Source organism: Urocampus carinirostris, chromosome 14 (genome assembly GCF_059441175.1).
Source record: "Urocampus carinirostris isolate Australia breed hairy pipefish chromosome 14, RoL_Ucar_1.0, whole genome shotgun sequence".
Lineage (NCBI taxonomy): Eukaryota > Metazoa > Chordata > Actinopteri > Syngnathiformes > Syngnathidae > Urocampus > Urocampus carinirostris.
In genome coordinates this window covers 28,698,744-28,711,571 of record NC_142362.1, presented here as the reverse complement: position 1 = coordinate 28,711,571, position 12,828 = coordinate 28,698,744, and the positions used below count along the sequence as shown (strand labels likewise).

The 12,828-nt window shown below is 39.9% G+C and overlaps 1 protein-coding gene across 2 annotated transcripts in view; it reads left to right on the top strand.

Annotated features, from left to right (window-relative positions):
* The first annotated feature begins 12,320 nt into the window (after positions 1-12,320).
* The window catches only part of cckbrb (cholecystokinin B receptor b), a 50,602-nt gene continuing 50,094 nt past the window's right edge, over positions 12,321-12,828 (top strand). For both annotated transcript variants that reach the window (XM_088352677.1, XM_088352675.1), the window contains exon 1: positions 12,321-12,775. In XM_088352677.1, the coding sequence (XP_088208803.1) occupies positions 12,637-12,775 (139 nt within the window). In that variant the 5' untranslated portion in view covers positions 12,321-12,636. The remainder of the gene's footprint in view (positions 12,776-12,828) is intronic.

Genomic DNA, 12,828 nt, shown 5'->3' with positions numbered 1-12,828 from the left:
TCTTAAAATGCATAATAAATGTACTTTGTATGGCAAAAACGTACAGGTTGACAGGTAAGCAAAAAGCACAGGGAAGAATGCAAGGTACTGTATTTTTGTTTTCCCCAATGTTTTGCACATTTTTTTTGATAGCTCATGTTATATAAAATAAATGCAAATTTCTAGACCTACGATTATAAAAAATACACTTACATGATAGTCCATTTAATTATTTGTGATTTTATATATATATATATATATATATATATATATATATATATATATATATATATATATATATATATATATATATATATAGCAGCACGGCAGCGCAGTGGTTAGCGCATGTGCTGCACAGTTCATGTCTTGGGAACCTCCTGCGTGGGTTCAAATCCAGCTCCAGACTTCCTGTGCGGAGTTTGTATGTCCTCCCCTGTGCTTGCGTGGGTTTCGTGGGTTTCCGGTTTCCTCCCACATTCCAAAAACATGCATTTCAGGTGAATTGGTCGGCCCAAATTGTCCCTAGGTGTAAATGAGCGAGTGAGTTGTCCGTCCCCATGTGCCCTGCGATTGGCTGGCAACCAGTTCAGGGTGTCCCCTGCCCACTGCCCGATGATTGCTGGGATGGGCTCCACCACCCCTGCGACCCTACTGAGGATAAGCGGTGTAGTTAATGAGATGAGATGAGATGAGATGAGATATATATATATATATATATATATATATATATATATATATATATATATATATATAGGGCAGCACGGCGGCGCAGTGGTTAGCGCTTGTGCGGCACAGTTCATGTCATGGGAACCTGTCGTGGGTTCAAATCCAGCTCCAGACTTCCTGTGCGGAGTTTGTATGTTCTCCCCGTGCTTGCGTGGGTTTCCTCCAGGCACTCCGGTTTCCTCCCACGTTCCAAAAACATGCATTTCAGGTGAATTGGCCGGTCCAAATTGTCCCTAGGTGTGAATGAGCGAATGAGTTGTCTGTCCCCGTGTGCCCTGCGATTGGCTGGCAACCAGTTCAGGGTGTCCCCTGCCCACTGCCCGGAGATGGCTGGGATGGGCTCCAGCCCCCCCGCGACCCTAATGAGGATAAGCGGTACGGCTGATGAGATGAGATGAGATATATATATATATATATATATATATATCGTTGAAGTAGTTGAATTACTGTCCTCTTAGGTCAAATATTTCAAATTCAGCGCCAGAAGTCATCACAGACACAGGCCAATGTAATTTTGTAAATAATATCCCCTCAAAAAACATTTAAATGAAATACATTTTTTTAAGTTGTTTTCATTTATCTATATAATCGTGTCGAAATATTCAAGCAAAAATTCTTCAAAAAAAACGGAAAAAAAAAACCCTATAAAATCCTATTGGGCAACAGGTATGACAGTAGTTACTTACATGAAAATGCTGTTAACATCGCTTTTTAGCCAGAAGTCTTCAAGGAATTTCTGGTGTCACATGGCAGAGCTGAGAGAACAAGGGGCCAATATTTTAGCAACACCTACTTTTCAGTTTTTTCCTTGTAAATATAATATGGAATTTTAAATAATTAGGTTCCTCTTTGCTATTGTCTCACGTATGTTGTTGATTCTTAAAAATATTTCCATTTTTGAATCTTCAAATTTAATCTGGAAATTACAACAAAAAATCATGGGGGTGGGGGGAAAACTTTCACTAGGCACTGCATCAAATTCAGATGTGAAGGCCACAAAATGGAGCATCTGCTGTTGATTCTGCTACTTCATCATTCTAGCCAGCTTTGCCACTAGGAGATGCTAATAAACACTGTTCATTCAAGCTTTAAGAAAAGCGTTATTCGGTGCTGGGAATTAATTTGTGATTAAAAAAAGTGATTTTTCTAGGAAAAGTGGAAAAACACTTCTGTAAGCACCAAAGCTCCCCGAACCCTCTTGAACTCTGTCTAGCACCGACGCTCGCAACCTCCATCAAGGCCCATCTTGAAATCCACCTGCTGCTGCAACACACAAAATGTCAGAGGCACCGGTTGCAAAATGCCACACGTACCCGACTTGATTTATCTGCGACCCGTCTTCATCAGCGCTAATCAACGTGTTCTCGTGATTACCAGCCGCCACGGGGAAAGCGCTAGTCTGGCTCCTCATCCAGAATGTCATCCTCCCATGACTTGTTTATCTGGGGTAAGTGGCTTGACACATGACCCAGCTGAGACAGCTAATTAAGCAGAAGAGAAAAAAAAATGATTAGATGCGAGAGATAATGGGTCTCTCCTCCCTCTACCTTTACTGTGATTAAAAAAAGAAAAAGACAGGCCCAGCAGATGGTCGCCAGTTAAAATATCACAACATCGTGCCAACTAAGGTTCAGAGGATTGATCCAAATATTGATATTATCGATGCTGAGCTGATATTTCGATCATACTGATATTATTGTCTTGGGATTGATACTGTTTTTCTATTACAACACATACTTCCGGCTTCTTACATATTGTTAGGAAATAAATATTAAAATGTACCGTTTACCAAATTCTTCGAATTCGTTATCTGACTCAATTAACCAAACACAACCTGCATTCTCCTGACAATGCGCGCTCGTTTCTTGGGAAAAGATGGAAAAGAATAGCCGACATTTTCACACGGGGCAGATTTAATTTCTTAAACAATTTAGCTAAGTGAACTCCATCGAATATATGGCCGAATTGGCCGAATTAGTGTCGCTCGAGTCTCTGTCAAGCCTTCTCTCCCAATCCCCCGCCTTTCTTCTCTCGACCCACGTCCCTCTGCAAGGTGGTGTGCCGGCTGCTCCCATGGGCGTGCCAATGAAAGCCCCCAAATGTGGTCCACTGCCTCCCCTCGATGTCTGGAGAAACTCAAAACAACACAGAGTGTTTAACAAAACAATGCCTGACGTCCTTCGTCGGCATCCTGTTATCAAAATTCCCGAGCCAAAACAAAAAGCCGAATTTGGAGCAGTGTGACCTGAAGCCCACTCAGTGAATCTTCATTGCACTCGATAAATGTAACTTGTATTTAATCGTATAAAATCCTTTATAGTAAAATGTATAAAATCCTTCAATATGTAGGGTAATGCCCTGCTACCAAAGCATTTCCCCTAACCTATTCAACCGTCACCTCTGCCAACAAAACGAAATATGAACAATTCATTTACAGAGAGTGACCAGACTCTCCAGCTGTATGATAAATGTTTCAAACCCTTTAGTGTTCATTTGTGATGAAAAGATTAATGATTGATTATGATGACATATGTGTCAAGTTCATTCCAGACCATTCATTTGATTGTTTCCGAATGAAGATTTGCCTGTTATCACTTGTTTTAATTGGAGACCTTATTTTGAAAAGCATCGACAGCAACATTCCTCCAGGGAGTGACATCAACAGCCTTTAAAAGAGAGGCGCAAACTCTCTTTTTCTTCACATGCACTCGAAGAGGAGGCCTTGCCGCACTTTGCCCGCTTGGAACAATGAGGACATAGAAGGCCGTGATCTAAGGCCTTGTCTCTTTGGCCATAAGGCCTGGCGCAACCCAGGCATGTGGCCAGGTTTGCCCATATTCCCCTTTTTACCTCTCCAGCGACTGAAAAAAAAGACACGATGGAGTCAAGAAAGGGAAAAAGAGCTTTTTCTGCGGGGGGTTGCCATGACCAAGGAACGCAAGAAAAGATAACGCAACAAACTGTCTTTGGTGCAGAGAATAAATAGCATCTGACATGCTATAAAATCATTCCTGATCATTTAAATAAGCTGATTGTCCTAAAACCGGGTTTGTTGTACAGTACTGTTATCCTGCTATATAATTTCTTCCCACTGCCCTTTGCTAACACCACAAGTTACTATGTCAACAATGTTTTTTATTCTTATGTTTGACTCAGTTTCGCCTGCCATGTAAATAAATTGTACTTTGTTAGGATCAAATCATGTGCATTATTTATTTGTGTGAACATCTGTTTTTCTTTTGGCCTTAACAATGAACTAAAAAATCTGTAATGTATAGCTAAAAATACAATGTTTTGCTTCCTTAATTATAAATGATACTAGGGACAAAAAAAGGCCATTTCGGGAACTCGTTTGTGTGGGAAGCCATGAGCACTACCTGCTAGCCGAATCAGTAACCATGAAATTAGATTCTGAACCAAATAAGTATATTTGAAACTAACTTTCTCTACACTTACTTGTACCCAATTCGGCTATCGCCAATGAATGGTTGAGCCAGCTCCACCTGTTGAGTTAGCCGCTGCAGTAGCCATGAGTAAGAGCTATTCTTGATCCCAGCGTTGTACACTGTAGAGGTGAAGGCCCAGAATAATAAGAATATGAAATGCTGCCAGCGAACCCAAAGGATGCAGCGTAGACACTCATGATCAAACACCTAAACCTTGCCTTGATCAGAGACCCACATAGGCCTACATTTTACAACCAAACAGTAGAGTGATTCAGACAAGAGCTTGATGGAATCTGATCTTTAATCTCAAAGTGATTTCATGCAAGGATGATAAACGGGTGTCAAGGCGGTTGAAGGCAAGATCGTTATTATTGCAATTGTGGAAATCTTCTTTGCTTTGGACAGTTGCGGCGATTATGGAGCCAAGGTATTTGAACTGGTCGACCTCTTCAAGAATGTCGCCGTTTAGGGTTATGGGCTGTTTTTCGGCTGGATGGAATCCCACAACCAGGGGCTTCGTTTTCTGGGCATTAATCTTCATTCCAACTTTATCGGTAGTTGATTGCATCACATTAACGGCCCGTTGGATTTGATCAATCCCTAGAATGGTAATGTCGCCGGCATAGTCAAAATCTGTTAGTTTTAAATTGTTTCCCGTAGTGACGGCAAGAAAATTTGCAAGTAGCCCGGAAGTTATCCAGTCAATGGCATGAACAACCTTGTCAAACTCCAGAGCAGATGTCAAAGAAAGGAGATTCCTGACCATATGCCCTAAGATTAGTGCAGGTGGAGAAGTAAAAGGCTTTAATCAGATTCAGCAGCTTCGGTGGGATGCCATTTGCATGCATGATCACCCAAAGTACCGTACATTTTGGACTATAAGACGCGACTTGTTCCCAATCATTCAACCTTGCGGTTTACGCAACGATGCGGCTAAATTATACATTTTTTTAACGCCCGCCAGTAAAGGTAAGAGTAAAACAGGTGGGATATATGTGTCGAGGAATATGCAAGTCTGATGTAACTTTGCGCTATGTGCATTACTAAAACTAGCATGAAGAGACCCTCATCATGAAAGACAATATTATAAAGAGACAATTATTAGCTGTACTCTGCATAAACCTTTGTGGAAAAGTGCCAAGTGACCCATTTGGCGTTTGCAAGAATCCACATGGGAGACACAAAAAACAGGTGGAACAAGGTGCTCTGGTCAGATGAGACCAAAATTGAATTTTTTCGGCAAAAAAACGTTACTTTTGGCATAAGAATAACAATGCACATCACCCTGAAAACTACAGCCCCACTGTTAAACATGGTTGTGGGAGCATCATGCTCATGGGTTGCTTTTCTTTAGCAGGGAACAAGAATATTGTTAAAGCTGATGGGAAGATGGCTAGAACCAAATTCAAGGCGATCCTGGCAGAGAATCTGTTCGAGTTTTCAAGAGACCTGAGATTGGGGCGCATGTTCACCTTTCAAGAGAACAACAACCCTAAGCATAAAGCAACATATACAATGGAATTGTTTAAAAGCCAAAGTCTAGACCTTGGTCCTATGGAGAATTCGTGAAAGATCTGAAAAATACTGTGCACAAATCATCACCAATAATTAATAAGGGACTTAAGCTGTTTTGCAATGAACAATTGTAACTCATTTCTGTTTCAAGATGTGCAAAACATGGCTGGAATCACAGCAGAAGAAGGTGGTACGAATTATTAACTTAAACTGGGGCCAATATTTTAGCATTGTCTACTTTTAAATTTTGTATATGTTAGCGCAACATAAAATATTGAATACATTTGGTTTATTTTTAAGATTGTGTCTCACTTCTTGTTGATTTTTAGAAAGTATTTTGAGTTTGTTATCTATAGGTTTGAAGCCTGATATATGTCAAAGCGTTCTTGGGGGCCAATACTCATACAAGGCACTGTATATTAATAATCAAGGTATATAACAAATGGTGCTTTTGTTCAGTCGATACGATTGCATGAGCATGCATGGCCAAAGCAGGAAGCACACTGGCATTAATGCAGTTATATCACAACAGTACACAACCTCAGCCAGGTCAGGGCCAGTATGTACGCTTCATCATATCTTGTGAATAAAACTAGACAGAGTAAAGCAGGTTGGTCTTGATTGACACTGAAAAATGTATTGATTAAATGAAAGTTTTGCTTTTAGAGAAGTCAAAAAGGGGAAAGGAAGGATACACTATTGACAAGTTGGATACATAAACATTTTAATAAAAAAATTTTTTTAAATATGGAATTTTCAAATTATATAACTCTATTCTGTTTCTAATATTGGACACTTGCAGATAAGGTTCCCGCGGAGCCTAGAAAGGTCTTGAAAGGCATCGAATTAATTATTCTTAAAATGAGGCCCCAATAAGCATTAAAATGTCTTAAATTCAATTTTGGAAAGTCTTAAAAATGTAAACATATTAATAGAATTAATATTTGTTTGAACTAAAAATAATTTTCAACATTTATCAATTGTCTTTTTTAATAATTTACTTTCGTGGCAACATTGTTAACCACAATAACAGAACTATAAATACAGTGATGTGGTTTCAGTCGGGCCTTTTAAAGCAGATGCATGTTATAGGTCTACGCACAATACACATTGCAACTTGGGATAGAGAATTTTACTTCGGGCCATGGGAAAGTATACGTTTAATGACAAGTGGCTAAAAACAGTGCTAGGTAATGCGTATGAGGTACGTTGTATTTTGTGTAAGAAATATTTGTTTTTTCGGTTTTGTTCAGATGTCAGGTGGGGTAGCCAAAAATGTTACTCAAGTAAAGGTAGTCATCCAAATACAGGGAGTACAGAATTATTAGGCAAATGAGTATTTTGACCACATCATCCTCTTTATGCATGTTGTCTTACTCCAAGCTGTATAGGCTCGAAAGCCTACTACCAATTAAGCATATCAGGTGATGTGCATCTCTGTAATGAGAAGGGGTGTGGTCTAATGACATCAACACCCTATATCAGGTGTGCATAATTATTAGGCAACTTCCTTTCCTTTGGCAAAATGGGTCAGAAGAGGGACTTGACAGGCTCTGAAAAGTCAAAAATAGTGAGATATCTTGCAGAGGGATGCAGCACTCTTAAAATTGCCAAGCTTCTGAAGCGTGATCATCGAACAATCAAGCGTTACATTCAAAATAGTCAACAGGGTCGCAAGAAGCGTGTAGAAAAACCAAGGCGCAAAATAACTGCCCGTGAACTGAGAAAAGTCAAGCGTACAGCTGCCAAGATGCCACTTGCCACCAGTTTTGCCATATTTCAGAGCTGCAACATCACTGGAGTGCCCAAAAGCACAAGGTGTGCAATACTCAGAGACATGGCCAAGGTAAGAAAGGCTGAAAAACGACCACCACTGAACAAGACACACAAGCTGAAACGTCAAGACTGGGCCAAGAAAAATCTCAAGACGGATTTTTCTAAGGTTTTATGGACTGATGAAATGAGAGTGAGTCTTGATGGGCCAGATGGATGGGCCCGTGGCTGGATCGGTAAAGGGCAGAGAGCTCCAGTCCGCCTCAGACGCCAGCAAGGTGGAGGTGGGGTACTGGTATGGGCTGGTATCATCAAAGATGAGCTTGTGGGGCCTTTTCGGGTTGAGGATGGACTCAAGCTCAACTCCCAGTCCTACTGCCAGTTTCTGGAAGACACCTTCTTCAAGCAGTGGTACAGGAAGAAGTCCGCATCCTTCAAGAAAAACATGATTTTCATGCAGGACAACGCTCCATCACACGCATCCAAGTACTCCACAGCGTGGCTGGCAAGAAAGGGTCTAAAAGAAGAAAAACTAATGACATGGCCTCCTTGTTCACCTGATCTGAACCCCATAGAGAACCTGTGGTCCCTCATCAAATGTGAGATTTACAAGGAGGGAAAACAGTACACCTCTCTGAACAGTGTCTGGGAGGCTGTGGTTGCTGCTGCACGCAATGTTGATCGTGAACAGATCAAAGCACTGACAGAATCCATGGATGGCAGGCTTTTGAGTGTCCTTGCAAAGAAAGGTGGCTATATTGGTCACTGATTTGTTTTTGTTTTGTTTTTGAATGTCAGAAATGTATATTTGTGAATGTTGAGCTGTTATATTGGTTTCCCTGATGAAAATAAATAATTGAAATGGGTATACATTTGTTTTTTGTTAAGTTGCCTAATAATTATGCACAGTAATAGTCACCTGCACACACAGATATCCTCCTAAAATAGCTAAAACTAAAAAAGCCCCACTCCAACTTCCAAAATATTCAGCTTTGATATTAATGAGACTTTTGGGTTCATTAAGAACATGGTTGTTGTTCAATAATAAAATTAATCCTCAAAAATACAACTTGCCTAATAATTCTGCACTCCCTGTACTTGGGTAAAAGTAAAAAAGTACTCGGTGAAATATTACTCAAGTACTGAGTATTTGTAGCAACGTTTGTTGACTTTTTTAAAACAATCAATCAGATCATCACATTATCAAAGTCCTACCAATTAACAAAAAGATAAATTTTTAATCTGTTTCAGCCGTAAACAATTTTTACCACCTCTGAAGTTGAGTAGGGTCACGAGACAAGGCTGCTACGTTTAATTGGTTAAACATGGAAGAGAGCCTGCCGAAATTCTGCGTCAAAATAGATGCGCCTTAGCAAAGACAGACAAAGGCGTACTTACGTGGAGGGGATTTATTAATTAACAAAGTAACGTAGTAATGTAGCGGAGTAAAAGTACTGTTTTTTTCTCCACAAATTTACTCAAGTAAAAGTAAAAGTATAGGGATTTAAAAATACTCAGAGAAGTAAAAAATGTCCCAAAACTTACTCAAGTAAATGTAACGGCGTAAATGTTACTACCCACTTCTGGTTTTGTTTTTTTCAATCGTGGGTGTTTTGGTCAACTTGGTCCTAAATTTGATTTCAAAAGGCATTAAAAAGTCTTAAAACGTATTGAATTTAACCTGCCTTAAGCTATAGGATCCAAGTGCAAAGGACATTGCATAGGATGCCGGTTCATTATTTTGACTATTATGCTACTATACACCCTTTAGGTGTCTGTTTTTGTAACCTAGGAGTTTTGATTTAAAAAAACAGGCTCAGGAGAGGTTCTTTAGAACAGGTTAGTGATTTGGAGGTTTAGGCTTCACAGTTCCCTATGCAAATTCAAAATCCATTGATGTCTTCTCTCTTTATTTTGAGTGTCGACTAAACTTTACACTTATCAGTGTCAAAGATGCATCTCAATTATGCTACCCAATCTGCATCCCCTTTAAAAAGCCGCACTAAAAAGTAGCTCTTTGTCACCACGTTATTCGAATAAATTCAAAATGATGTAGTTTTAATTACACAAAAAAGGAGAAACATAAAAAAACACTAGTGTGGTCTTTTACAGGTTACATTAATTTAGTGCAAACGTTTTTTCTCGTTTAACTTCCCAATTTTGTGACTTTCTCTTTTAAAACTGATAAATGTTCACATTATATTATCTATATTATTAATACAATTTGTCTGCATCTGCAGATGCAGTGAGACACGCAATTCCATTGCCAAAAATTCTGATTCGGTGCATCCCTCAGCCTAGGGCAAGATAACTAGTCATTGAATTGGCAAAATAACAGCAGGTCAAGCCATCCAGGAATTTCTTTCTCATTGCATGGACTTTTCTTTACCATAGAGAATTATGTATCTATTGATGATTTTATTTAACTCACTCAGTGCCATAACATATGCTGCTAAGTAGGTATCAAGCCTCTGGGAATGAATTCAGTATGATAAATCACAAATACGTAGCAGGAATGACGTTTTGTCCACACATCGTGTAGCCCCCACTTCCTTTTGTTACTTTGCTTTCTCTATTCAGCAATTGACAGTGTGCGCAGCCCTTGAGTAACTGCAATCGTGTGATCACGTCAGCGGAAATATCAGGCTCTGAAAGATTCTAGCAAAGTTCAACCATTGTTCATGCATAAGTTCAGTGTTATTCTAATATGTTATTTTTCAAGCAAAGTACCCTTTTGTTTATAGAAAGCACCGAAGCGAAAGTTCTGCATCTTTTAACAAAAGGACGTTTTTTCTTAGACGTTTTCTTGGAAACGAGCATATTCAAGAAACTTGGCAATTCTCGACGGTTGTTCACTAAACAACAGTAAAAGGCTAGCAACATACAGTGAAGAAAATCAGTATTTGAACACCCTGCTATTTTGCTATTCTCCCACCTAAAAGTCATGAAGGGGTCTGTAATTTCCATCGTAGATACATGTCCACCTTGACAGAGATAAACTAAAAACAAAAATCCAGAAATCGCAATGCATGATTTTTTTTAACAATTTGTATGTGTGATACAGCTGCAAATGAGTATTGGAACCCCTGAGTATCATCTAGAATTCTGACCCTAAAAAACCCGTTAGTCCGCCCATTAGAAGTCTAACTGAACTCCATGTATCATCCTAAATCAGATGTACCTGTTTGAGGTCGTTAGCTGCATAAAGACACCTATCCACCCCATACAATCAGTAAGACTTGAACTTGTAACATGGTGAAAACCAAAGAGCTTTCCAAAGACACCTTGTGGTTGTCGGTCAATCTCAATCGGAGTGGAGCCCAATGCATGATATCACCTCGTGGGGTCTCAATGATTCTAAGAAAGGTGAGGAATCAGCTAAGAAATACACAATAGGAATTGGTTAATGACCTGAAAAAAGCTGGGACAACTGTTTCCAGGGTTACTGTAAGTAATACACTAAGACGTCATGATTTGAAATAATGCGTGGCACGAAAGGTTGCCCTGCTTGGACCAGCACATGTCAGGGCCCGCCTTAAGTTTGCATATAACCATTCGGATGATACAGAGGAGTCATGGGAAAAAGTTCTTGTGGTCAGGTGATACCAAAATATAACTTTTTGGTCATAATCCACTAAGCGTGTTTGGAGGAAGAAGAATGAAGTGTATAATCCGAAGAACACCATCCGTACTCTGAAGCATAGGGGTACTTTGGGGGTGTTTTTCTGCACATGGGACAGGACAAATGCACTGCATTAAAGAGAGGATGACTGGGGGCCGTGCATTGTGAGATTTTGGGGAACAACCTCCTTCCCTCAGTCAGACCATTGAAGATGGGTCATGGCTGGGTCTTTCTTTTGAACAAGACAACAACCCGGAACAGACAAACAGGAAAACAAAGGAGTGGCTCCGTAAGAAGCATATAAAAGTTCTAGCAATTCTTAGCAAATTTCCTGATCTGAACCCAATCAAAAATCTTTGGAGGAAGCTCAAACTCTGTGTTTCTCAGCGATGGCCCAGAAACCTGACTGATCTAGAGAAGATCTGTGTGGAGGAGTGGGCCAAAATCCCTCCTGCATTGAGTGCTAACCTGGTGAAAGACTATAGGAAACGTTTGACCTCTGTAATTGCAAACAAAAGCTACTGTACCAAATATGAACATTCATTTTTTCAGGTGTTCAAATACTTATTTTCAGCTATATAACACAAATAGATCGTCGACAATCATGCATTGTGATTTCTGGATTTTCTTTTTAGTTTATCTCTCTCACAGCAGACATGCGCCTATGATGAAAATTTCAGACCCCTCCATGATTGCTGAGTGGGAGAAATAGCAAAATAGCAGGGTGTTTAAATGCTTATTTTTTTCACTGTAGGTAATTTGTAAACATTTTCAAGCGGTCCATAACATCTCAGCCGGCTGGTCAATGCCTTCAAAAATGAGTCAACATGGCAAAAATTGTCTGGTATCTGCTAATCCTCTATCCATTTAAGAGAAATGTCTGGCATTGAATACGTTAAAAGGAATTGTGCATACTTCATTTATAAGTTAAGGTAAAACTTGACTTGACTATTATACAGTATATAACACTGCTAAACAAATGATGAATAAGTTATAGGTTCATTTATTTGTAAGTCTCACTAGACATAAAAAGTATCAGATCCAATAACTTGCAGTATTTATACTGTACTTCTGTTTTAATACTAGACGCAGTAACGGCTTACGGCCACAAAGAGGCTCTAAAGTGCATGAAATACCAGTTCGAGCATGGGCAGCTGTTGAGTCTATCTAACTACACGCAACACATCTGGACCGAGTTAAATAAGAAATCCCGCCGTATATTATCATAAATCATTGAAGTAGCTTTCCTTTATAGGAGCACTGGATTTTCTGAAACCAAATGGAAGCTTGCGTCAAATTGCCACATGGGAAAGACGCACACCCCTCCTTCTCTCTCCTCTCACTATAAGTAAACGTCTCTCGCCCTCTGCAAGATCCATTTGGCGACAACGTAGCAGTTTGCAAGGCTCTCCTCTCATTTTGCCCATAAGTAACTGCAAAGAAATATATATTTGTTCCTCCGAATGCAGGAACTTGGCAAGAACCTCACGGGTGCAAGCGCGCGCTGCAGGAACTCTTTGAATTTGGAGGGCACAAATAACTTTTCCCACTCCGTGTTAGTTATTTGAAAAAAATATGGATTTGATCGCGCCGAACGAGACGTCCGGAGATTGTGCCACGGTGAAGGTTTTCGTGGACGGTGGCGGGGACGTTTCGAATAGGAGCTGCGGAAACATCTCCACGGCGCTTACGCCGAGAGGCGCGCGGCCAAAAGGTCAGGAACCTCATCCAAATATATGTGTTTTTTAAACTTAAAAAGCTGTGCTT